This window comes from Antechinus flavipes, chromosome 3, assembly GCF_016432865.1.
Source record: "Antechinus flavipes isolate AdamAnt ecotype Samford, QLD, Australia chromosome 3, AdamAnt_v2, whole genome shotgun sequence".
NCBI classification, from domain to species: Eukaryota; Metazoa; Chordata; class Mammalia; order Dasyuromorphia; family Dasyuridae; genus Antechinus; species Antechinus flavipes.
The window spans coordinates 371,434,939-371,459,895 of NC_067400.1; the positions used below are offsets into that span (position 1 = coordinate 371,434,939).

The window sequence follows — 24,957 nt, forward strand, 5'->3', positions numbered from 1 at the left end:
AATCTGGGAAACTCATCTTCACGAATTCAAATCTGACATTAAACACTTACTAGCTATGTGACCCTAGTTTAGTCACTTAACTCTGCTTCCTCATCTGTAAAATGGGCTAATAAAGGAAATTATAAACTTTTCCAGTATTTTTGCTGAGAAAACCCCAAAATGGGGTCACAAAAATTACTGAAAATGACAGAATGACAACAACAATATGATATTTTCCTAAACAGAATGTCAACTTCTTGAAGGCAAAAAATATTTAAATTTGGTCTTCAAACCTCAGCACTCAGCATAGTCCCTGGCATATAGGCTTTTGACTAATTGACTATATCATATCTAATTATCATGTCTGCCATCCAGTTTTTCAAGTATGGGTAAAATAAAAAATTAATCACTCAGAGGAAATTCAAATATAATTTCTCCAAAATATACTTCCAGCTAGATAGCATAGTAGAGTAAGGGAAACAGTGGATTTGGAAGATCTAAGGTTCAAATGTCAGCTATTACTTGCTAATTGTGTGACTGTGGGTGAGTCTCTTAACTTAGCTGTGTATTTGTTTCCTTACTTGTAAAACAGATTAGATCAACAACTCTAAATAATATAACTCTAAGCACACTTCTTATGAAGTTATTTCTTTTTTAGGAATTGAATTATAGGGTTTAAACATAGCTTTCACACTGATAAATCAATCAAAAAGTATTTACTTATCACCTACATTTTGCCTAGGATCATGCTTGCATGGTAGGAGAATTAATATTAACTAACTAATATTAACAAAAGACTATGAATTAGCCTTCTATGTGCTTTCTTACATATTTTTATTATAAACAAAGATTACTCTCTTTGGAGTCAATAAGAATTCCATACTCAAAAGAATGAGCTAAAGTATGAAAGGAAGAGGGTTCAAATAAAAAATATATAAATTCAATAAATCATAATGAAGAATTATCTTATTAATACAAAAGTAAAATTAATTCATTAAAATTAAATATAATATTATTTTTGAAAAGTGTCCTACTTTTCCAAATTTTTTTTTTACTAAATCTCCTTTATTTTAAAAATATTTAATTTTGAACTTTTTCCCAGCAGAATTTTATAACTTTAGAGAAGAAATGAAACATAAAAATACCAGGGAGAAAAATAAATTGATTTACAAATTCTTTGAGTGGTTTAATGTCACTTAAAGCCACATAAATAATAGAATATTTGTAGTTATATCTAATTGTGTCTTTGTAAAAATGAGCATAAATTTAAGAAAAACAAGTTAATTCCCTGTTTGTTCCACAACTTGGAACATGCAGTGGTATTTTCAAGTTATCGTAGTTCCCTTCCCAATCTGATTAAAGAGAAATACTGGGAAAGCTTTGATAGCCCTATCCACATACTGTCTTTCACAAGGCTTCTATATGCTAACATTCTGGTTAAACCTATGGCAAGAAAATTTTTTTATCTAGCTTTCTTTTCTGCTTCTTTTTTTTCTCTACCAGAAAAACAGGATAACAACACAAGAATTGAAGCAGTAAAAGCTCTGGTACAAAAGCTTCCTCCACCAAATCGTGACACAATGAAAATCCTGTTTGGACATTTAACTAAGTAAGTTGCAAGTTCTTGTGGGGAAGTAGGAGGGAAGTGTCTTAAAATTCTTTCAAGTGAGTAGTTCTTGGCTAAATTTTCTGAGACAAGAAGCTTCTTAATCATCTAACCCAAAATTTTCCAGTGTAACATGTTTGAGTCCTTTTACAGACAGGCTTTGTTGAAGTACCTCATGAAATGATTCTTTGACTAGATCTAATATATAGCATTTGATTGATTAATAACTACTGGTACCATTACCAGTTACAAAAATCCTACTTTATTATCTGTGTTTAATTACCTGTATTAATGTGTGTTAATAACTTTAGGAGAATTAGTGTTCTTTCTTTTTCTTCCACAAGGATGTATGAAGCACAGTAACCATAATGTTTAAGCTTATAATTTTTTATTTATTTAGTAACTTTAAAATCTCTCGCTAATCCTAAAATTTCAATACTTTATTCTTGTTTTCCTATGTCTCCTAGATTTTCTTTGGTCTATCCTATCTTATTCCCCATTGATTTCTACCTATTGGTATATATAAAGATTAGAAAAAGTAGAAAGACAAATCCTAATGAATAATGGATCTTAAGACTCAATCTTATTGTTAAAAATCAGTTGTACAGTATGATTTCTGGTGATAGATAAGAAGCAATAGATAAAACTATAGATAAGTCATCATCATCATATTGGATAACAGTTGATTGCTTACAATAAGATACAAGATACCTATGAAAAGGATGAGCTGGAACTATCTCCTACCATCTGGGAAAGAACTAATTTTTAAATTTTCATTATGAGACTTTATACTTCAGAAAGCTAAAAATAAGGGCCTGATTTACTATTTTGTTAATTTCTAAGCTTTAAAAATTGATAAAGTATTAACAAAACTATTTAGTATTCTGAATATAAGAATACTATTGCAAAATGAAAGGATGGCTCAGAGATCCTCCTTTTAAAGAAAAATAAAGGAACTGGTGAAATTAATTCATCACACATCCATACGAATCATTTTATGGGATATTTGTTTATCTTGTATAACAGTGCTCATAAGTATTTGCAAAAAATAATTACAATATACACAATTGTAGGTCAATAAGCACTTATTAAGTACCTACTGTGTGCCAAAATATATGCAAATTACTGGGAATACAAAGCAATTGAAAGATAGGTCCTGCTCTCAAAGAGGTCACAATGTAATGGGGAAGATAACAAGCAAACAAATGTGTACAGATAAGCAACATATAGGATAAATAGGAAATAATTTCAAAAGGGAGGGTACTAGAATTAAGTGAGGTTGAGAAAGGCTTTCTGTAGAAGATGGGCTTTTTAGTTATAATTTGAAGGAAACAAAGAAGAAGGGGTGAGGAGGGAGGGGATTACAGATATGGAAGGAGAGTCAGAAAAAATTCCTAGAGCTGAGAGATGGAGTGCTTTGTTCATGGAATAACAACAAAGAGCAGTGTCACTGATTCCAAAGAATATATGTTAGAATATAAAGTGTAAGAAGATTAGAATGATGGGATAGAGAAGGGTAGATTAATAAAGGCTTTGAAAGCCAAACAAGATTTTGTACTTTTTTTACCCTGAAGTTAACAAGGAGTTTCTGAAGTTTGAATTGGGAGAGGGAATGACTTGGTCATAACTTTAGAAAAATCATTTTGGCAATTGAATACAGGAATAGGAAGAAATGTGAGGCAAGCAGACTCACCAGCAGATTCCTGAAATTTTCCAAGTGTGAGGTGTTGAGGGTATGCATCAGAGTGAATGCAGAATCAGAGAGAGAAGGAGGCATATTAAGAAATGTTGCAAAGATGAAATCAACAGAACTTCTGCAAATGAAAATGCAGAGATTGATAAAAGTTAGATAAGATAGATCAAGACTAAGAAATTAATTAGGTCAAAGACTTTTATAGACTTCAGAATTCTTATGCCTCTATATCTTGGCTGTATTCTGCAAAAAAAAAAAAAAATTAGAACGCTCTAGATATGACAAGCACCAAATAATAATCACATATGCTAAAAAATTTGATCATATATGATAGACAAGAAATAACTTGGCACTCAGATGAAAATTGTTTCTTAAGTAGTTTCTGCAAAGTCAAACTATTAATGTTTTAAAGCTAAGGTTGAAGTTTAAAGCATGTAATTTTTAGCAACTTTAATCTTACGTATTTAAGAAAGTTATTGATAAAATATGAGATATTGATGGATAGCCATCACTTATAATAATAATATACCGAGTTGAATTAATACACATTGGCATAAAAAGGAGATGAGCAAAGGAGAGATATATAGCACTCAAGAGCAATTGTAGTTTAAAATGTAAACTCACTCATAAAAAACTTATGAGAAGAAATATTGGAGAATATATAAACTCATATACATCCTCATAAAACAGAAACAATGGAGGGCAAAACTAGTTTAAAGTAAGCTTGGTGAGAGGTCCAACTAAGCAAGATCAGACATAAGGCATTTAAGGATGAAATAGAAAGAGGAACAACAAACAAATGAAAGATGGAAAAGATCTGCAAGATTTTCTCTAACTTTTTACCATGAAGAAAATTAGAGCCTTTTCCCTTGAACTTTAGTATCCCAATCTTAGATATATCTTTTTTTTTTTTTTAATTTTTTATTTAATAATTACATTACATTGACACTCATTTCTGTTCCGATTTTTTTTCCCCTCCCTCCCTCCACCCCCTCCCCTAGATGGCAAGCAGTCCTTTATATGTTGGATATGTTGCAGTATATCCTAGATACAATATATGTTTGCAGAACCGAACAGTTCTCTTGTTGTGTAGGGAGAATTGGATTCAGAAGGTATAAATAATCCGGGAAGAAAAACAAAAATGCAGATAGTTCACATTCGTTTCCCAGTGTTCTTTCTTTGGGTGTAGCTGCTTTTGTCCATCATTTATCAATTGAAACTCAGGTCTCTTTGTCAAAGAAATCCACTTCCATCAAAATATGTCCTCATACAATATCGTTGTCGAAGTGTATAATGATCTCCTGGTTCTGCTCATTTCACTTAGCATCAGTTCATGTAGGTCTCTCCAAGCCTCTCTGTATTCATCCTGCTGGTCATTTCTTACAGAACAATAATATTCCATAACATTCATATACCACAATTTACCCAGCCATTCTCCAATTGATGGGCATCCATTCATTTTCCAGTTTCTAGCCACTACAAACAGGGCTGCTACAAACATTTTGGCACATACAGGTCCCTTTCCCTTCTTTAGTATTTCTTTGGGATATAAGCCCAATAGAAACACTGCTGGATCAAAGGGTATGCACAATTTGATAATTTTTTGGGCATAATTCCAGATTGCTCTCCAGAATGGTTGGATTCGTTCACAACTCCACCAACAATGCATTAGTGTCCCAGTTTTCCCGCATCCCCTCCAACATTCATCATTATTTTTTCCTGTCATCTTAGCCAATCTGACAGGTGTGTAGTGATATCTCAGAGTTGTCTTAATTTGCATTTCTCTGATCAATAATGATTTGGAACACTCTTTCATATGAGTGGTAATAGTTTCAATCTCATCCTCTGAAAATTGTCTGTTCATATCCTTTGACCATTTATCAATTGGAGAATGGCTTGATTTCTTATAAATTTGAGTCAGTTCTCTATATATTTTGGAAATGAGGCCTTTATCAGAACCTTTAACTGTGAAAATGTTTTCCCAGTTTGTTGCTTCCCTTCTAATCTTGTTTGCATTAGTTTTATTTGTACAAAGGCTTTTTAATTTGATGTAATCGAAATTTTCTATTCTGTGATCAGTAATGGTCTCTAGTTCATCTTTGGTCACAAATTTCTTTCTCCTCCACAAGTCTGAGAGATAAACTATTCTATGTTCCTCTAATTTATTTATAATCTCGTTCTTTATGCCTAGGTCATAGACCCATTTTGATCTTATCTTGGTATATGGTGTTAAGTGTGGGTCCATGCCTAATTTCTGCCATACTAATTTCCAATTATCCCAGCAGTTTTTATCAAATAATGAATTCTTTTCCCAGAAGTTAGGGGCTTTGGGTTTGTCAAACACTAGATTGCTATAATTGACTATTCTGTCTTGTGAGCCTAGCCTTTTCCACTGATCCACTAATCTATTTCTTAGCCAATACCAAATGGTTTTGGTGACTGCTGCTTTATAATATAATTTTAGATCAGGTACAGCTAGGCCACCTTCATTTGATTTTTTTTTCATTAGTTCCCTTGAGATTCTCGACTTTTTATTGTTCCATATGAATTTTGTTGTTATTTTTTCTAGATCAATAAAATATTTTCTTGGAAGTCTGATTGGTATAGCACTAAATAAATAGATTAGTTTAGGGAGTATTGTCATCTTTATTATGTTCGCTCGGCCAATCCAAGAGCACTTAATATTTTTCCAATTATTTAAGTCTGACTTTATTTGTGTGGAGACTTTTTTATAATTTTGCTCATATAATTCCTGACTTTCCTTTGGTAGATAGATTCCCAAATATTTTATGGTATCAACAGTTATTCTGAATGGAATTTCTCTTTGTATCTCTTGCTGTTGGGTTTTGTTGGTGATGTATAAAAATGCTGAGGATTTATGGGGATTTATTTTGTAGCCAGCTACTTTGCTAAAATTATGAATTATTTCCAATAGCTTTTTGGTAGAATCTCTGGGGTTCTCTAGGTATACCATCATATCATCTGCAAAGAGTGATAGTTTGGTTTCCTCATTGCCTACTCTAATTCCTTTTATATCTTTCTCGACTCTTATTGCCGAGGCTAGTGTTTCTAATACGATATTAAATAATAATGGTGATAGTGGGCAACCTTGCTTCACTCCAGATCTTACTGGGAAAGGTTCCAGTTTTTCCCCATTGCATATGATGCTTACTGATGGTTTTAAATATATGCTCCTGACTATTTTAAGGAAAAGTCCATTTATTCCTATGCTCTCAAGTGTTTTTATTAGGAATGGATGTTGGATTTTATCAAATGCTTTTTCTGCATCTATTGAGATGATCATGTGGTTTTTGTTTGTTTGGTTATTGATATAGTCAATTATGCTAATAGTTTTCCTAATATTGAACCAGCCCTGCATTCCTGGTATAAATCCTACTTGGTCATAGTGTATTATCCTGGTGACAATTTTCTGTAATCTTTTTGCTAATATTTTATTTAAGATTTTAGCATCAATATTCATTAGGGAGATTGGTCTATAATTTTCTTTCTCTGTTTTCAGCCTACCTGGTTTAGGTATCAGTACCATATCTGTGTCATAAAAGGAGTTTGGTAGGACTCCTTCAATCCCTATTTTTTCAAATAGTTTATATAACATTGGAGTTAATTGTTCTTTAAATGTTTGGTAGAATTCACATGTAAATCCATCTGGTCCTGGGGATTTTTTCTTAGGGAGTTGATTGATAGTTTGTTCTATTTCTTTTTCTGAGATGGGACTGTTTAGGATATTTACTTCTTCCTCTGTTAGTTTGGGCAAGCTGTATTTTTGGAGGTATTTTTCTATTTCATTTAAGTTGTCGAATTTATTGGCATAAAGTTGGGCAAAGTAACTCCTAATTATTGCTCTAATTTCCTCTTCGTTAGTGGTGAGTTCTCCCTTTTCATTTTTAAGACTAACAATTTGATTTTCCTCTTTCCTTTTTTTAATCAGATTTACTAAGGGTTTGTCTATTTTGTTGGTTTTTTCATAGAACCAACTCTTAGTTTTATTAATCAATTCAATAGTTTTTTTACTTTCAATTTTATTGATCTCACCTTTTACTTTTAGAATTTCAAGTTTAGTGTTTGACTGGGGTTTTTAATTTGTTCCTTTTCTAGCCTTTTTAATTGCAAACCCAATTCATTGACCTTCTCTTTCTCTATTTTATACAAATAGGCCTCTAGAGATATGAAATTTCCCCTTATTACCGCTTTGGCTGCATCCCATACATTTTGGTATGATGTCTCATTATTATCGTTTTCTTGGGTGAAGTTATTAATTATGTCTATGATTTGCTGTTTTACCCAATCATTCTTTAGTATGAGATTATTTAGTTTCCAATTATTTTTTGGTCTACTTCCCCCTGGTTTTTTGTTGAATGTAATTTTCATTGCATCGTGGTCTGAAAAGGATGCATTTACTATTTCTGCCTTACTGCATTTGAGTTTGAGGTTTTTATGCCCTAATATATGGTCAATTTTTGTATAGGTTCCATGAACTGCTGAAAAGAAAGTGTATTCCTTTCTGTCTCCATTACATTTTCTCCAGAGATCTATCATATCTAGCTTTTCTAGTATTCTGTTTACCTCTTTGACTTCTTTCTTATTTATTTTCTGGTTTGATTTATCTAATTCTGAGAGTGCAAGGTTAAGATCTCCCACTATTATAGTTTTACTGTCTATTTCTTCTTGCAGCTCTCTTAGTTTCTCTTTTAAGAATTTAGATGCTACCCCACTTGGTGCATATATGTTTAATATAGATATTGCTTCATTATCCATGCTACCCTTTAGCAAGATGTAGTGTCCTTCCTTATCTCTTTTAATTAGGTCAATTTTTGCTTTAGCTTGATCTGAGATCAGGATGGCTACCCCTGCTTTTTTGACTTCACCTGAAGCATAGTAAATTTTGCTCCAACCTTTTACCTTTAACCTGCATGTATCTCCCCGCTTCAGGTGTGTTTCCTGTAAACAACATATTGTAGGATTCTGGCTTTTAATCCATTCTGCTAACCGCTTCCTCTTTATGGGGGAGTTTACCCCGTTCACATTTATGGTTAGAATGACCAATTCTGTATTACTTGCCATCTTGTTAACCCTGATTTATGCTTTCCTCCCTTCTTTCCCCTTTCCCCCCTTCCAAGTATTAAGCTTGTGAGCACCCCTTGCTTCTCACAGCCCTCCCTTTTTAGTGTCCCTCCCCCCGCCTTAGAGTTCCTCCCCCTATCTTACCCCTTTCCCTCCCAGTTCCCGTATTCCCTTCCGCTTAGCTTATTCCTTCCCTTTCCACTTTTCCCTTCTCACTTTTCAATGAGATGGGAGAAGTTTCACCATAGATTGAATATGTCTTAAGATTTTTCACTTAAAGCCAATTCTGAAGGCAGTAAGATACCCACTATATTCATCCCCCTCCATTCTTTCTCTCAGATATAATAGGTTTCCTATGCCTCTTCTTGAGATGTACTACCCCCACTTTACCCTTTTTCTGGTACAGTGTCCTTTCCACATCAATTTCTAGAACAAGGTATACATGTATTCTTTATACATCTATATAGTCAAAATATAGTTCCCAAGATTAATCTTTACCTTTTTAGATTTCTCTTGAGTTCTATATTTGTAGATCAAACTTTTTGTTAAGTTCTGGTTTTTTCATCAGAAATAGATGAAATTCGCTTACTTCGTTGAATGTCCATCTTCTTCCCTGGAAAAAGATGCTCATTCTCGCTGGGTAAGTTATTTTTGGTTGCATACCAAGTTCCTTAGCCTTTCGGAATATCATATTCCAGGCCCTTCGATCTTTTAATGTGGATGCTGCCAGATCCTGGGTGATCCTTATCGTGGCTCCTTGATACTTGAATTGGGTTTTTCTAGCCGCTTGCAATATTTTTTCTTTCATCTGAGGGTTCTGGCATTTGGCCACTATATTCCTTGGTGTTTTGATTTTAGGATCCCTTTCAGTGGGTGATCGATGAATCCTTTCAATGTTTATTTTTTCCTCTGTTCCTATGACTTCTGGGCAGTTCTCTTTGATAATTTCCTGGAAGACAATGTCCAGGCTCTTTTTTTCATCATGTTTTTCTGGGAGTCCAATGATTCTCAGATTGTCTCTCCTGGATCTGTTTTCCAGGTCTGTTGTCTTCCCCAGAAGGTATTTCACATTTTTCTCCATTGTTTGATTTTTTTGGATTTGCTTGACTGATTCTTCTTGTCTCCTCGAGTCATTCAATTCCACTTGTTCAATTCTGATTTTCAGTGAAGTATTCTCTTCACTCACTTTTTTAAAATCTTTCTCTAATTGTCCAATTGAGTTCTTTTGTTCTGTGGAATTTTTTTCCATTTCGCCAATTTTGTTTTTTAGAGAGCTGTTTTCTGTTTCCAGTTCACTAATCCTATTTTTCAAGGATTTTACTTCTTTATCCACTCTCTCTTTAACTGACTTCTCCAGGCTCTTTTCCCACTTTTCTTCTAGCTCCCTTGTGAGAGCCTTTTTAATCACTTCTATGAGGTTCATCTGTGCTGAGGAACAGACGCTCTCCTCCTTTGGGGAATCACCTGGGGACTGTCTGTTTTTAGTCTCCTCAGGATTTAGAGTCTGCTCTCTATCTGTATAGAAGCTGTCAAGGGTTAAAGTCCTCTTCAGCTTCTTGCTCATTCTGTCTATTAATCAGAGACAAACTAGCAAAGAAAAACAGAAAAAACTGGAGTCTTTCTTTGGGGGGGGGCTGGGTGTGTTATCGAGCTTCCTCTACAGACTGCAGGGGGCAGCAGTGAGGCACTAGCAGGACTGTGCTGCGCCTGCGCTCTGAGATCCCAGAGCGTGCTGAGTCACTGTGGGGGGGAGAGGGGGGGGCGGCCAGGTCCTGAGAGACTCCAGCTGTTTGCGGTTGTGTTCTTCAGCCCCGGTGTTTTTAGCTTCTCTGCTGGGCTGTTGACTTGCTGCAGGTTCCAAACCTGTAGCGAAGCTCTCCCCGCAGAGACGGCTACGATCACTCCCCACCCCCTCTCCAGTCTGCTCCCGTGCTCTCACTGCCGCTGCCCGCCGCCTGCGCCCGATCTAAAACTGCCCCAGCCCTCCAGTAAAGACAGACCTTTCTTGGCGGATCTCAAGGATGGCTTCTCTTGGTAACTATTTGTGGGTTTTTTTCAGTCAAGCATTGATTCAGAGGCTTGTAATGAAGTGGATAGTGAGAGAAAGCGCGGAGCTTATGCAACTGTGAGCCTCCTCTCCGCCATCTTAACCGGAAGTCCCATCTTAACCGGAAGTCCGATATATCTTAAAAGAAGGTAAAATGACATGAAAGTCAACAAAGATGGGGAAAGTAGCTGCATTCGATCAAATATAAATAGATGAGATCTGTGATAAATGTAGCACAATCATGAAGGCATTCAAGGATGGAGTCACAAAATATCTGAAAGAGGCTTTGCAAAATCTGAGACCTTTTTAAAATAAAAAAGTGATTGTAAGAATATCAACACATCATTCTGTATGCTTATTTTTACATAAAATTTTTATAAGAATAATACATCAAGAATATTCTTTATGAAAGTATTAGTAAAGATATACGTTCCCAAGTGACAGTCTACTACAGTCAATATCTTTACCAGTACACAACTGAAAGTAGATAAAACTTCACATTGAGCTTATTTGAAAAGTATAAAAAAAAAAAAACTTTTGATTTGATAGAGGAAAAATGTACTTTACTATGGCTGATAAGATCCTCCAGAGTTTTGGGATAAAATTATGCTGGTAACATTTAGCCCTGAAATATTGCTGAGTCTCCTAATCAACTCTACAATTATTCAAAGGATTTTGGCTTAACCATTGTCATAGTAGAAGTGCATAGGAAAAAAAAAGTCTATTGTATAATCTATAACATAAAGTAATAGTGACAACTATTACTATATATAAACTATATTATAGTTTAGCTATTAGTATATATACTTTAAAAAGACACTGCAAATGAACAAATAATGGAGTCTATAAATAAATACAAGAAAGATAAGAGGTAGAATTACCTAAGGGGAATTAGATCGACCACAAACTACCCTCTGAAATGAAGGTTTATGTTTTTAATATAAATGTTCTACCTTTTGTTGCTATATGGCTACAAATCATGAAATACTATAGTCTCTGAAGAATTATAATTAAGTACCACTCAGAGAGGAATGGAAGGATGCATGGTGAGTGTGAACAGGCTATAACACATAACAAGTAAGTAATGACAAAGAAGAAATGGCATAAAGGATGTTATCAAAGAAATGTATTATCAAAAAAAAAAAAGAGGGAGATTATGTGGTGAGAACAAGGGGTTTTTGTTGGACAGTCTGTTCTCTACTAATATCTTTGCAATGTAAAGACAAAGTGAGGAAGGACCCCCAGAAGGATACCCTGTGGCAGACTTATGAGAAGGCCTGGAAAACATTGCATTAATAGATTTCTGTTTGTAAAACTGGAGGGAACATCTATAAAAATAAGATCACAAATTCATTGGCACTATGGAGTGTAGCTAATTAAGGTTAAAGAGTTGATTACTCTATCACCTTCAACTTTAGAGAGAGATCATTTAGATAAGAAGAATCATGGTAAAATGGATTAAAGGCCTCCTTCTAAAGAGGTAGACTAAGTTCAGCCCCTGACACACACTCTGTGAACATTGGAGAGTCACTTAATCCCTCTGTGCCCCAGATACTTCTCACAAGCAAATTCTTGATTTGTATTGGTAGAAGAAGTTACCAAACTAGGAGTTCCCTATTCCAAGAAAATATTCCATCCTCTATCAATTTATCTATAGGAAGAATTTTAAGTGGGTCCAAGAATATGCCTGAGCAAAGTTTTATCTTGTTAAGCATTCCTCGCTTAGTTTTTGATAAACAGTCAATTGCTACATGTCATCAAAGCCTACAAAGTCGAGAGACGAAGATTGTTTAAAAAGAATTTAAATACATGCATGTTTGAAAGGATCATCACAATGTTTGCCTTATTTTTGATGCTTTCAGTAGTTCTTCAGAAAACCGACTGTCAACACACATAAGCAGTGTTTATTTCAAAGTGGTGAAAATATACTTTAAAGCTTGTTTAGGATGGGTCAGAAAATGTAATACAATGCCACAAATTCTCCTTGTACCAAATCTCTAATGTTACTATAGAAAAACCTTGTTGTAACACGGCTCTCCACTATATCAATTTGGATATGAATCAAATCTATCCTTCAAAACACAACATCTGCATATGTGAAAACCATAATTATAACACAGCCAGTCATCTAAACACCATCAGAGCGTTCCACAATCTATAACAACAGTATAGTAGCTAAGAAAACTAAAGGCAATCACTGTCCAAAAAGTCTCCTACCTATTCAAATCTTAGGCCAAATTTTGTGTTCCTGCTGGATGGGGAAAGCTTTGTGCTATATGAAGATGAGCTATTTTAAATTCCAATATTTAAGGATAGAAATGAAATGAAAATAAGCATAGTCAGAATTCTATATGTTAAAAATCTTTTATAATCACTATTTCTAAGTATACAAATGGAATCATAGACTTTAGAGGTAAGAAGAAATCTTTCCAGTTATTTAATTCAAATTCATTTTCAAGATGAGGAAAATCAAACTAAGAGACAAGTGACTTGCCTAAAGTCACACAGCTTTTAAGTACATAAGACAGAAAATGAAACAAGTATTCTAACTCCAACTCTATTGTTCTGTCCACTGTACCAGTGGTTTCCAAACTTTATACAAACTTTTCATACTCTCCTCCAGAAATAGTCACATTCCTATATAGTTGTCATAAAACAAGGAATACAAACAAAATCAGCTCATTTTTATTCAAATAAGTTAAGAATTTATTACATTTTTACACATAAAATATATTATACGAATATAATAATACAGCAGTAAATATGTATTGTTAAAATATTGTATTGTTAATATTTGTAAGATATAAATTAATAGCATTATTGGAGGTAGAGGATAGTCTAATGGATAATACTAAAATCAGGAGAACCTAAATTCTTAGACACTTTATAATTATATACAGAGAGAAAGAGAGAGTGCGCATTAGATACTTTATAACTATGAAACCTCAGTTTCCTCACCTTTAAAATGAAGATAATAATGTCTATCTCATAAAGTTGTAAATATCAAATGAAATGATGTTATGTACAGTGCTTAGCATAGTTCTGGATATATACTAAGTGCTATATAAATATTAGTTATGATTATCATCATCATTATTATTACTGTGATGAGTGGTTTTATTTTGGGGTGCAAAGTTACTCAAAGAATGGTATCATTGATGAAATTGAAGCTCATCAGCTAGCTGGCACAGTAACAGAGTGCTGGCCTGAAGTCAGAAACAATTGAATTCAAATCCAACCTCAGACACTTAGTAGCTGTTACCCTGTGTTAACTCAGTTAACTTCTGCTTGCTTTAGTTTCTTCAATTGTGAAATTGATTGATAGCTCGCCTGTGGCTCCAAGAAGCTATAACATGGGCAGTAGCACAAGTAGCAGGTAAAACTCATCTTGGCAGATGGGCTAAACCAAGTTGAGGATACCACTTAAGTCTCAACTGGGTGAATTAGGGAGATGTCCACCCCAAGCTTGTGATGGATGGGGGAGAAGGGAGAAAATGTAATGGACAGATGAGAAAAAAAAAATTGTTTAAGCAGCCATGATGGTGGCTAAAGCAGGTACCGTGGAACCTTTAGAGCTTGGCCATACATTCAAAATGCATGGTCATTCACTGCATGTTGAGCTACTGCTAATTGTCCCAACTTTTGTCTCACCACTGAACTTGGAGTAAAGCTGTGATTTTTGTGCAATTCTGCCTCAATAAATCTAATTCATAAGCAAATCAGAACATCATCCCATGATGTCACTGATTTACTTTGAAAACAAAAGAAGAACAATAGCAACAACTTCCCCAGATTATTGTGAGAATCAAATGAGGTGGTATTTGTAAAACACTTATTAAGTGACTACTGTGTGCCAGCAACTGTGCTAAATGTTTGATTCCTTATTTCTTTCCTTTTCAATGATTTAGAGCAATATTTTGTCTTCATGAGCACTAGAGAAGATAAAAGTTTTTTTCTGAATCTATCAAGATGATCATATGATTTCTGTTGGATTTCTCATTAAAAGAATCAATTGTGCTAATAATTTCCCTAATGTTGAGCCAGCTCTGTATTCCTAGAATAAATCTTACCTTGTCCTAGTGTATTATCCTCATGATAAATTGCTGAAATTTCTTTGTTAATTGTGTCATATATAAAGAATTCTTTGTCTATTTTCTCAAATAGTTTATATATTATAATTAATTGTTCTTTAAGTATTTAGTAGAATTCACTTGTAGCCCATCTGAGCCTGGAGATTTTTTCTTAGGGAATAGTTAAAATTCTTTTTAAAAATTGGATTATTTAAATATTTTATTTTATCTTTTGTTAATCTGTTAATCCTAATTATTGTTTTAATTTCCCCTTCATTGGTAAGTAACTTAAATGGGTGGTGAATTCCTCCTTTCATTTTGATTCTGATAATTTAGTTTTTTTCTTTCTCTGTTAAAAATCAAATTCACCAATATTTTATCTATTTTATTGTTTTTTTAAAATAAAATCTACTTTTAATTTCATTTATTAGTAATAGTTTTCTTAATTTCAATTTTATTAATCTCCTTTGATTTTCAGAATTTCTATTTTGGTGTTAAATTGTTTTTTTTATTTTATTTGTGGTTTTTTATATTAATTCTTAGATAAAATATAATAAAAATTTTAGGGGGAAATTCTTGTTTAAGCATACTGATTTATTAATACTTCTTATATCCTATTTGTTCATGGTAAATGAGTTCTTATTACTGTAGGCTGCTGCCAAGGAAGGGCGGTGGCTAGGTAGCTGTATCTAGGAGTAACTGAGGAGTGATTCACACCTGCCCTTGGCTAGGTGTGAGGCCAGAGATTCATCACTTTCCCATTCTCCTCTACCTACTGGTTCGTCTCTTCCCTTTTTGGGGGGTGGGGCAGTGATGCCCAGTAGTCTCCATAAACTAAATTGATAGGAAGAAAGTTGGCATTTATTAAATGCTAAATACTTTAAATGCAAGAAATATAAAGAGAATCAAAAAGATAGTCAGTCCCTGCCCTTGAAGAGCCTCTTTTCTAAAAATAATAATAATAATAATAACACTTTAAAGAATGTAGGCATAGAATACATAGAGAGAAGTTCCACTCAGCTCAGAGACATGATTTTGAAGTCCAGAGAACTCAGAAATTGAGCCAGGAGAGAATTGAAGGCAGGATAGCCCTGGAACCCCCATAAAATGAAGGCTCCAAGGGAAATTCCCTAACAGGAGAAGAACAGATGAAAAGTGTGACTTGTGGAGGAGTCATAAAATACTCTAGGGTAAGCAGATTCCAGGCACTGAGTGAAATTCCAAGATGGGCCAGCAGTAATTAAGGCATGGTTTTAAATTTCAGAGAAATTCAGGAACTGGACCAGGAAGGGAAAGAGGAAGGGAAATAATTTGGTGTTAAAAGGAAGAGACTCCAAATTAGAGGGTAACATGTCAGAAGCTTTACTTTTACCCTCCTTAGATCATCATTCTTGGCCTGTCCCTAACTATGAGTGTTCCCCTAAGCTCTGCCCTGTGCTCGTTTCTCCTTTCTTTCTCTTTGCCCACTGTGTCACAGAAATCTCTTTAGCTCTCATGAACATAATTTTAGACAGATAATTCAAAGGTCTATATAATCTAATCCTAGTCCCTCCTAAACTTCTCTCTGTATCACTAACTAGGTATTGGGCATTTTTAACTCAACAACTCCCAGACATTTCAGATGAAACACATCTAAAACAAAATCCATTATCGTTTCTGCAAAACTCACTTTTCTTCTGAGTATCTCTATTTGTACTGAGAGTATCAGCATCCTTCCATTCACTTCAGGTTGAAACCTTGGTACCATCTTAAATTTCTTCCTCACCTCATGTATCCAGTTAGTTGCCAAACATTGTCAACTTAGTTTTCACAACATATTTCCCATCTATCCCTTTCTCTCTAGTCACATGGCTACTACTCTAGGTCAGTTCTACATCACCTCTTTCCTGGACTACTGCCAAATTCTCCTAATTGGTCTCCCTGCCTCAAATCTCCCTTTTTAAATCTATCCTCAACACAGATATCAAAGTGATTTTGCTAAATTACAGATCTGACCATGTTATTCCCCTTTTCAACAAGCTCAAATGGTTTTCCAGTTATTTCTGGTATCAAATATAAATTCTGTTGTTTGGCAGACTGTTAATTTCTCCTCAGCACATGTGCATGCACATACATACACACACCCTCAATAATAGATGAACTAAGTTCCTCCTCCACAGAGATTGAAAAAAATCTAACAGGATCTTTGAATTCATTTTTTAAAATTCTCAAAACCTTCATCCATCTTCTCTTTTCCTATGGTGTTCACCTCTTATTTTTGCTCTAAATCTCTTTCTCATTATCAATTTCTTTCAATCTGTTTACAAACAGGTTCATCACCTGAATTATTTTTTAAGTTTTTTATGACACTTCCACACACATACAATTACTAACCTGTATCTTTCCTTCCCTCCCTATTTAAATTTCTTGGAAAAGTTTATGTATATATTTTGTCATTTCGTACTCTGTCCTCAAACCTCCTTAAATGGAGTTTCTGCATCCACTAATCTGTTTACCTATTGTCACAGAGTTAGAAATAGCTGAGGCAGGATTTCAACCCAGAACTATCCTATATCCATAACTAGATATCCTCCCAATATCCTTAAATCAACATTTCTCAAACTTAGCTTGTAATGTTTTTTTTTTTTTTTTGGTTTGTTTTCCCTTCACTCTAATGTTAACTCCTCTTAAGTCTGTCTGACTTAAGAATTTCTTTGCTGCCACTTTAAAGATTCCTTTAAAAAGCACACTCTTATTTGTCTTTGCTGCTCTTTTGGTACTAACCATAAAGTTTTACCAAGTGGAGGTGTTTAATGTTAATCCATTGATTGACATGATAAATTCTTCCACATTTGAATAAGGGAATAGAGGCTTCTGGTCACAGCAACACAAATAATTTTCTTCTTAATCTTTTGGAACAATGACTCTAAGTGATTATAATCTTGGAAATTTTAAGTCTAGTAGAAGAGAAGTTTGACAGATTGGTGAGAAATTTGAGCAAGAGAGAAACTTTACCATAGAATTCAAATTACTCTGTACATCAGTCTGATGGTTAAAATATAATAAGATTTTTGGAGTAAGTGTTGTTTCAATATTATTATTAGTCAGTAGCTGCCTGGAATTAATCCCAGTACCTTTGTCTCTCTATTCCAGAATCTTACAACAATTATTAAGAAGGTATTTTGACCAATCTTAACTTGATAGTTTATCCAGGCTTTTTTCAGGGTATGCTCAGGAGAAGCAAATCACCTCACTTTCTTAACTTTAGGAAATGAAACCTCAGAAGCATTTCCAAATGTTTATTCCTCAAATAAAGGAGGGTTGGCTTATCTCAGAAATAAGTATTTGATTTAAGGTGATTTATCTGATAATATCCTTATTCACTATATCCAGAAAATATTGTTGGGTATCCAAATTTGGATCAAATTAAAGTACAAAAAGAAAAAATACGAAAGAACTTTGTACCATGTAAAACTGGTTGGAAGAAAAGCTCAAGCTTTCTTTTTGCATTGATTTTTGCAAGAAATTTATCCAGCTGTTCATATAATTCATAGGGTAAAAAAAAAGTTACATGGCTGAATAGACATATCTCATGGAAATATGCCAATTGAATGCTTCATTGAAAGGGAAACTTTTTGACTGAGTTTTTAAAAAAGTAAGCTGAGATTTGAAACTTCTCTGTGGCCTTTCTGAATGTTAAGCACAATATTTCACAAAACCATTTGAGAAATAAGTTCAAAGATGAAAGCCTAGAAACACAAGGGATGGATGGGAGAACCATGATCACATGTTTCATCTGCCCTCCCCCAAAAATCATCAGTGTAAGCATTTCTGAAATTTTAGAAAAACTGTAAATGGATGGAAAAAGCATTGTAAAGCCCACCAATCCCATTCCTTATTAGTTGTCAACAGAAATTTCAGGTTGAGCTCTTTACCTCCCACTCAGATCCTTAACTCTGCTGTGGTAGCGTTGGAACAGGTTGTGTTTTTTGTGCTCTCTCTGTACACTTTGGTGTTTTACCCAACCACAATACCTGATATCCACAGACTTTCAGGCTATGAGTATTTTTACTGGAAATGAAGAGGGAGACCTGTGCAATTTGGGTTTTTTTTTTAGAGGTACAGTGGTTTCAGTGTTTGAAAGATGCCAGATCCCTTACAACTCCCTGTTCCTGTGTGTCAAACAGGCCCCAGATTGCTTTGAAGAAACTCATGTACTTCCTTTGAACCTAACTTATTTCCACAACTGAATCACCTGGCAGAATTTGGTCCAGTAGTTAAAGAAGTTAATTACTCCACTGGTAAGAGTGAAGCAATAGTCTCCACTCCCTGAGGAAATCATTAAAAAATCATGAACTTCAGATATTAGCACAGTATTTATAAGGTCTCTGAGCTTAGAATTAAGTTTTAGCTATCCTTCCATTAGTAAACAGCCCAGTTTTGGAGAATAGCTTTTGAGAAGGGATTAAGAATGGGGTAAAATGATCACTTTAGATTTGGTATTTTTTAGAGCAGCCCCTGTTACTAAATTACAACTAGAAAAAGAAATTGTGAATACTGAAATAGCTACTAGTGCATGTGGTTTTACTTATTTTAGAATTTCCCAGGTCCTGAGTACATTTTTTTCAATCCCTCATTCACTCAATAAACATTTATTAAGTGCCAGGTTTGTGCTAAGCACAGAGGTTACAAAGAAATGCCTCCTAAAAATGCTCTACCCTCAAGAAGCTCACAATCTAAAAGAAAGGGGAAGGAGTGTACAGGGAAGGATACCCAGTATAGGCTTTTGATGAAGTTCAGAGGAATTCTGTCATATGGGAAATGATAAGACTGACTTGAATGCCCTCTTTAAATGGAGGATTTCAAAAGAGCTTACCACAACCTACCCTCTATCCTCTCCACTTAGAAGGAGGGAAGGACCTTAAGAGCAGAGGCTACTAAGGAGGTATGACATTCAAGACTAATGTGCCTTTTTGTAGGATGATGAGATTTCAGAGAAAATTTAGAATTGATATTATCTGGATATAAAAGTTGTTTCCTTTGCTATATGAATCTGTCTTTCATACCACCTGCCAAAAATGCCATACTTCCTCTACAAATCAGAACAAAATAAAGTCTCTCCAACACAAAGATCCTAGACAAATTATCTAGAAGCATCAGGTCAATGAATTACTTTTATTTTTTTCTCCATGGAAAAGTCCCCAAATTACATTTTAACACCAAACCATTGAGCAATTATCTTCTGAAACAGGTCAACCCTGATGGAGAGAACTATAGTATAAATAAACAAATAGTATAGTATCAAACTTACAGTTCCTCTGCAGTGCTTACTTCAGGCTGAACTAGATTAAAACATAACTGGAAAATATTTAGCAAAATAAGTTTTAAAATGTTAATTTTTGATTTTCTAAGTCAAGGAATATACATAAATCATTTCTATTTGAGTTTTACACTGAGGGTATACTAGAGTACTGAATTTCTATCTTGCCAACACACCCAGATAACTCCAAAGGAAAGAGTGAAACTGGTGGCTTCACAATCCTGCCACACCTAAATCCAATTCGTTTGCAAGTCAAGACATCATTTTTCTGACATCATTGGTCCTCTTCAAGAACAAAGGATAAACAACAACTGGACATAACTGTGTGGTGCTCTCCCATACAAGCAAGTACCTGCCACATCACTCTAACCATTTCTGCTTATCCTGTAACCCAATTCAATGTGAAACAAATGTGATCTTGAATTATTTCATATCAGATGAATGATAATTTTCTTTGTGAGCCTTAAGTTTGGCTAAGCTCAAAAAAGCCTGAATAGTTAAGCTCTTGTACACTAAAAGAAAAGACATGTGGGAACTTGGTTAGTTACCCCCATTTCACAGAGCAGTTCCTCAGCTGGTTAAAATTCATTTGGTAAATCCATAACAAAATGCAGGGAATTTCAAAACTAAAAAGGAAAAAAAAAAAAAAAAGCACATACACATTCAGGTCACCTGATTTCCAGTTCACTAGACCACACTGCTCTCTCTTGCCAATACCAATATTCGATTGTATTTCCACTGAGGAAGGAGCCATAGCAGAGGCAAACAGAATGATTGACCTTGAAGCAGGATCAGAGCTTGCTACTCTGATGTTCTGTCTCCTCCTCTTTACACCAGCACTGATTAGTATGTCTTTAAATAAAATCTACTAGTAAATTGGAAAATCTAAAATTATTTGGCATGCCTGGCTTGGAGGCTTTGTTACACATTTTTGACACTTTGTTTTTTGGTTTTCAAAGCAGTAGAGATTTTTGGGAAAGGAGAAGAGGCTGTTTTCATAATTAAGGAACATCTTCAGCTTACATACATCTATGGATGTTCTGTCCTTGGTGTGCATTGAGAGATTCAGAAACGCTGGGATTCAGTTCATTGTTTCAGAGCTAGAAATAGGGCTGCTGTTCACCATCTTCTTTTCCTCTTCTTTAAGTGGAAAGCACTGAACCCAAATGCCCAACCATGGAAGACATTCTTCCAACAGCAGCATCTGGCTCTTTGGCAAGGACTTCAGGCAGGTTGTTTGGGGAGCTTTGCAGTTGCCTATTGGTTCATCACGTGCATCAGATATTGTGGCCTATCTGGCTTGCTTGTCCAGACAGATGCCAATTCCTTTTGATTCACCTTTAAGTCTAAGAAACTAGTTTATTCATTTTTATTTTTTTTTTCATTTTTTTGTGGACATATATGTCCCCTCATAGATAGGAAGATTCTGGACAATCCTTATTCCTCCATGGCATCTGTCTATCCCTAGTTCTCTGACTTACTCTTTTGAACTAATATGAAATTCTCTGCCACTTAGATCTGTCTGAAAAAGAGGATTTTTTAAAAATAATGATTTTTAGTCATTTCTTGTCAATGTAGCACCTTGTTAAGCTCAGAGCTTGTTCTATAAAAAAAAGCAAACGTTAAAGGAATAATTTATTCTGTTTTGTACATAAGATATAGACATAATCTCAAGATTGGTATGTTGCTCTGTTAAATCATATTGGCTCCCCACATCTTTGTCACATCAGGAACAAAAGGGCATCTTAGGACTGGAAAAGACAAGCCGACATTGCATTGAGCTTTGCTGCCTTATAGATAGTACCCGCTCCAGGAAACTAAATTTAAAAAGTAGCTTTTTTTTACCTGTTAATTTTGTAGGGTTTTTTTTTTAATTCATGAAGGATTTTTGTGGTTTTTTATGGATAATTGTTAAGAACACAGAGTCCAACGGTAGCCCACGCAACAGGAAGCACTGACAAGGTGATGACAAGTCCGGCAGCAGTACCCAGAATGCCGAGGAGAAAGCAGAAATTAGAGCTGCAGGATGACATCCAGGAATAGTTAACATGGGGTGTCTGCAAGATTTCCATGTTGTTGTTGTTGGGTGTTCTTTTCCTTTATTCCAGCAGGAGAAAAAGTAAAGATTGTCTATGTGATTTCACATCACAAACTGGAATTGTCAACCCATGGGATTCAGTTAATCTATAACATTATTTCTGGATAGATGGGAACTTCATATCTAAATAGTATCTATGTCCAGTGACAGATTTATCCACATGTTGGTTTGGATAGGGATATTTTAATTAAATTCAACAGGCATTTATTAAGCATTATATGCAAAGCACAGTGCCAGATTCTGGGGAGATAAAGACAAAAACAGGACAATAAGGAAACAATAACTACCATCAAGAAGCTAGAGTTCTCCTTGGGGGGCAGAGGGATGGTAAAAGCAGTGTAGAGCAATCAGTAAATACATTATATATGCAACATAAATGCATTGTAAGAGGAGGAGGAAGAGAGAGGAAAGGTAATAATTTAATGGGAGGAGGGGGGATTAGTAAGAATCTTGTGTAGGATGCAGCAGTTGAAGTGAGCATTTAGGAAACTAAGGATTGAATGAGGTAAGAAAGGATAGCATTCTAAGTATAAGGGATAGCATGTGGAAAGGCACAGGAACAGAGGATCGGATATTTTATGTAGTAAAAAGCAAGGAAGCCAGTTTGTCTTAAATGTACAATACCTGAGGGCGAGTAATGTGAAATCAGTCTGAAAAAGAGGTTGCAGCCAGATTGTGAAGGACTTAAACTGCCAAAAAGAAGAGTTTTCTTTTTATCCTAGACATAATAGGAGCTTGTTGAAGCTTCTTGAGTGGGGGCATAACATGGTCAGACTTATGATATGCTCATAAGGAAAGCCTCTGGAAGACCAAGACATAAGCCACCTGTGTTGTTCAGCTGCATGATAACAGAGTTCAAATGTGGAGGTAGAAAGTATAATGTCACACATCCTGTGTTTTCATCCTTAATAATATTCATTTCTCTATAATACCTATTTCCCAAGGATTTGAGAAGAGGAAGACTGATGTATCAGTGTTAATAAAGTATGCTGATCATTCAGGAAGACTAACATATGCATAATATTCAGATGACAGTTGTAATTGTTTTCTACTATGGATATGTATAGATAGATAGTTGGATTGATGGAGATATGGGTAAATAGCTATGTAGCCACATAGCTGGGTGAATAGATGAATGGGATGGATATCTTTTATTTTATATTTTCCATCATTCCCTCTCTATGGAAGAAAGGAGACAGAAAAGTACTTTTCATTTTCTTCTTCTGTTCTATATTCAATAGTCTTTCTTTTCTCCTTTGTCTTTCTTGGAATTTCCACCATTCCTTACTTAGCTTCAGTGGGGATTCAGAGGAAAGAATACTGGCTATAGGGTCAAAAGGGTAGGGTTTGAATCTTGCCTACAATTTTGCTACCTATGGCATGTCACTATTTCTCTGGATCTATTTATTCATCTGCAAAATCAGATGAATGTGATGACCTCTGGAGTCCAGCTCCAGATATATAAGAACCTCTTCTTTACACAAACACTCCTTTTAAGTAATAGGGAAAAAGAAATAAAATAAGAGAGACACATTCAACATGATAAAGATACATGTACAGAGAAGGGAATTAATGGATAGTCAGACAACCAACTATGGTTTCCTTATGGAATCATTGTCAACAAACTTCACTTTCTTCTAGTATTTTCACTTGCATATTCTATTTCTAATGTTTCCTATCTGTTTGACTTCAGGCAAGTCATTGAACTTTGCCTATCTGTAAAATTTCCCTCATCTGTAAAATCCCTTCTAGCTTTAGCTATATAACTTCATTTGACTTTCAATGAATCCTCTACATCCATAATTTTATCCTGATTTTTAAAGTCTCATTTTCTTCAACCTCTTCAATTCAGTCTTTCACTTCAGCCCTGACAGTTCACTGATTACTATGTTGCTTTATTCTTTCTATTTCCTCTTCTTCTTTGTCTGTAACAACTAGGATATTTGAGGATGGGGGCAGAGCCAATGGTGACTTGAAAACTTGGAGTTGAAACTTTGAATTGAATGCACATACAGTTTCTGAGCCAAAAATCATGATCCAATACGATAAAATATGTCACAAAATGAAATGCACTTAGCTTTTTCTATTTTGTGTCTTTTATTCCTTGTTTACTAAACAGATATTCATTGAACCTCTATTATATGTAATACTAAATTCTGTGGATAATAGAAGAAGATATAATTTATGGTCTTTACCTTCAGGATGCTTCCATCTTTATATTCTCAAGAGCTCTATTTGTGCTTGATCTTCTCCTCAAGGAACAAGCTTGTTAAAAACTTAATTTTTAATTTTTGTAGAAATTATATTTTTCTAGCCTTAAAGATATGAGTTAAAGACAAAAAGCCTTTCTTGGGAAATGGATAACAATGGTAACCAGAACATGGGAACTTATCTCTTTTTAAATGATGCTTTCCCCACACTTCCTTGGTATAAATAAGGGCTGTCTATTTGTTCATCCCTTACAAAAACTGGTGCTGAGATTCGCCCTCTCTCCATTTATAAAGAAATAAGATATTGATCATTGCAAATACTTTTATTACTCCAGATCTATGCTGGAGGGAAGTAGGAAAAGAAGGAATTGACTCATGACTATTGTTTTTTAAATATTAACTCCAAATTATACTTTAGAATGTTGTATTTTTTTTCCTCATTCAAAATTGCTATAACTATTAGGAATCATCTTAGGGTGAAGCAAACTATAAGAAAAGACAGTGCTACTATAGCAGTTTCTATGCCAGAAATAGCTTGGATATTAGATGAATGTCAAATTAATTTTTTTTCTGGCAGATGTGAGCCTAAAACACAGAGTACAGCATTAATATATTTTCTTCAACACCTACAAAGCAAAGGTTTTTCCTGAATGTTTTTGTCCATTCATTTATATAGATATTAAACTTCTGAAGAAGTATTTATTTCTTTTCCCTCTATTAGAATGTTATGAAGATGTCATCACACAACTCCTTCCAATTGTTCAAATACAAATAGTTTTCTAGATTTCTTTGGGCTCTTCTCTAAATTATAAAGTTCCTATTCGGGTTTACTCTTTTCATCAGAATTGATTGAAAGCCCTATATTACATTAAA

At 34.6% G+C, this 24,957-nt stretch overlaps 1 protein-coding gene across 1 annotated transcript in view; it reads left to right on the top strand.

Moving 5' to 3' along the window:
* ARHGAP15 (Rho GTPase activating protein 15) overlaps positions 1 to 24,957 on the top strand; it is an 844,282-nt gene that overhangs the window by 758,028 nt on the left and 61,297 nt on the right. Inside the window, exon 13 of the mRNA XM_051985817.1 lies at positions 1,483 to 1,588. Within this exon, the coding sequence (XP_051841777.1) occupies positions 1,483 to 1,588 (106 nt within the window). The remainder of the gene's footprint in view (positions 1 to 1,482; positions 1,589 to 24,957) is intronic.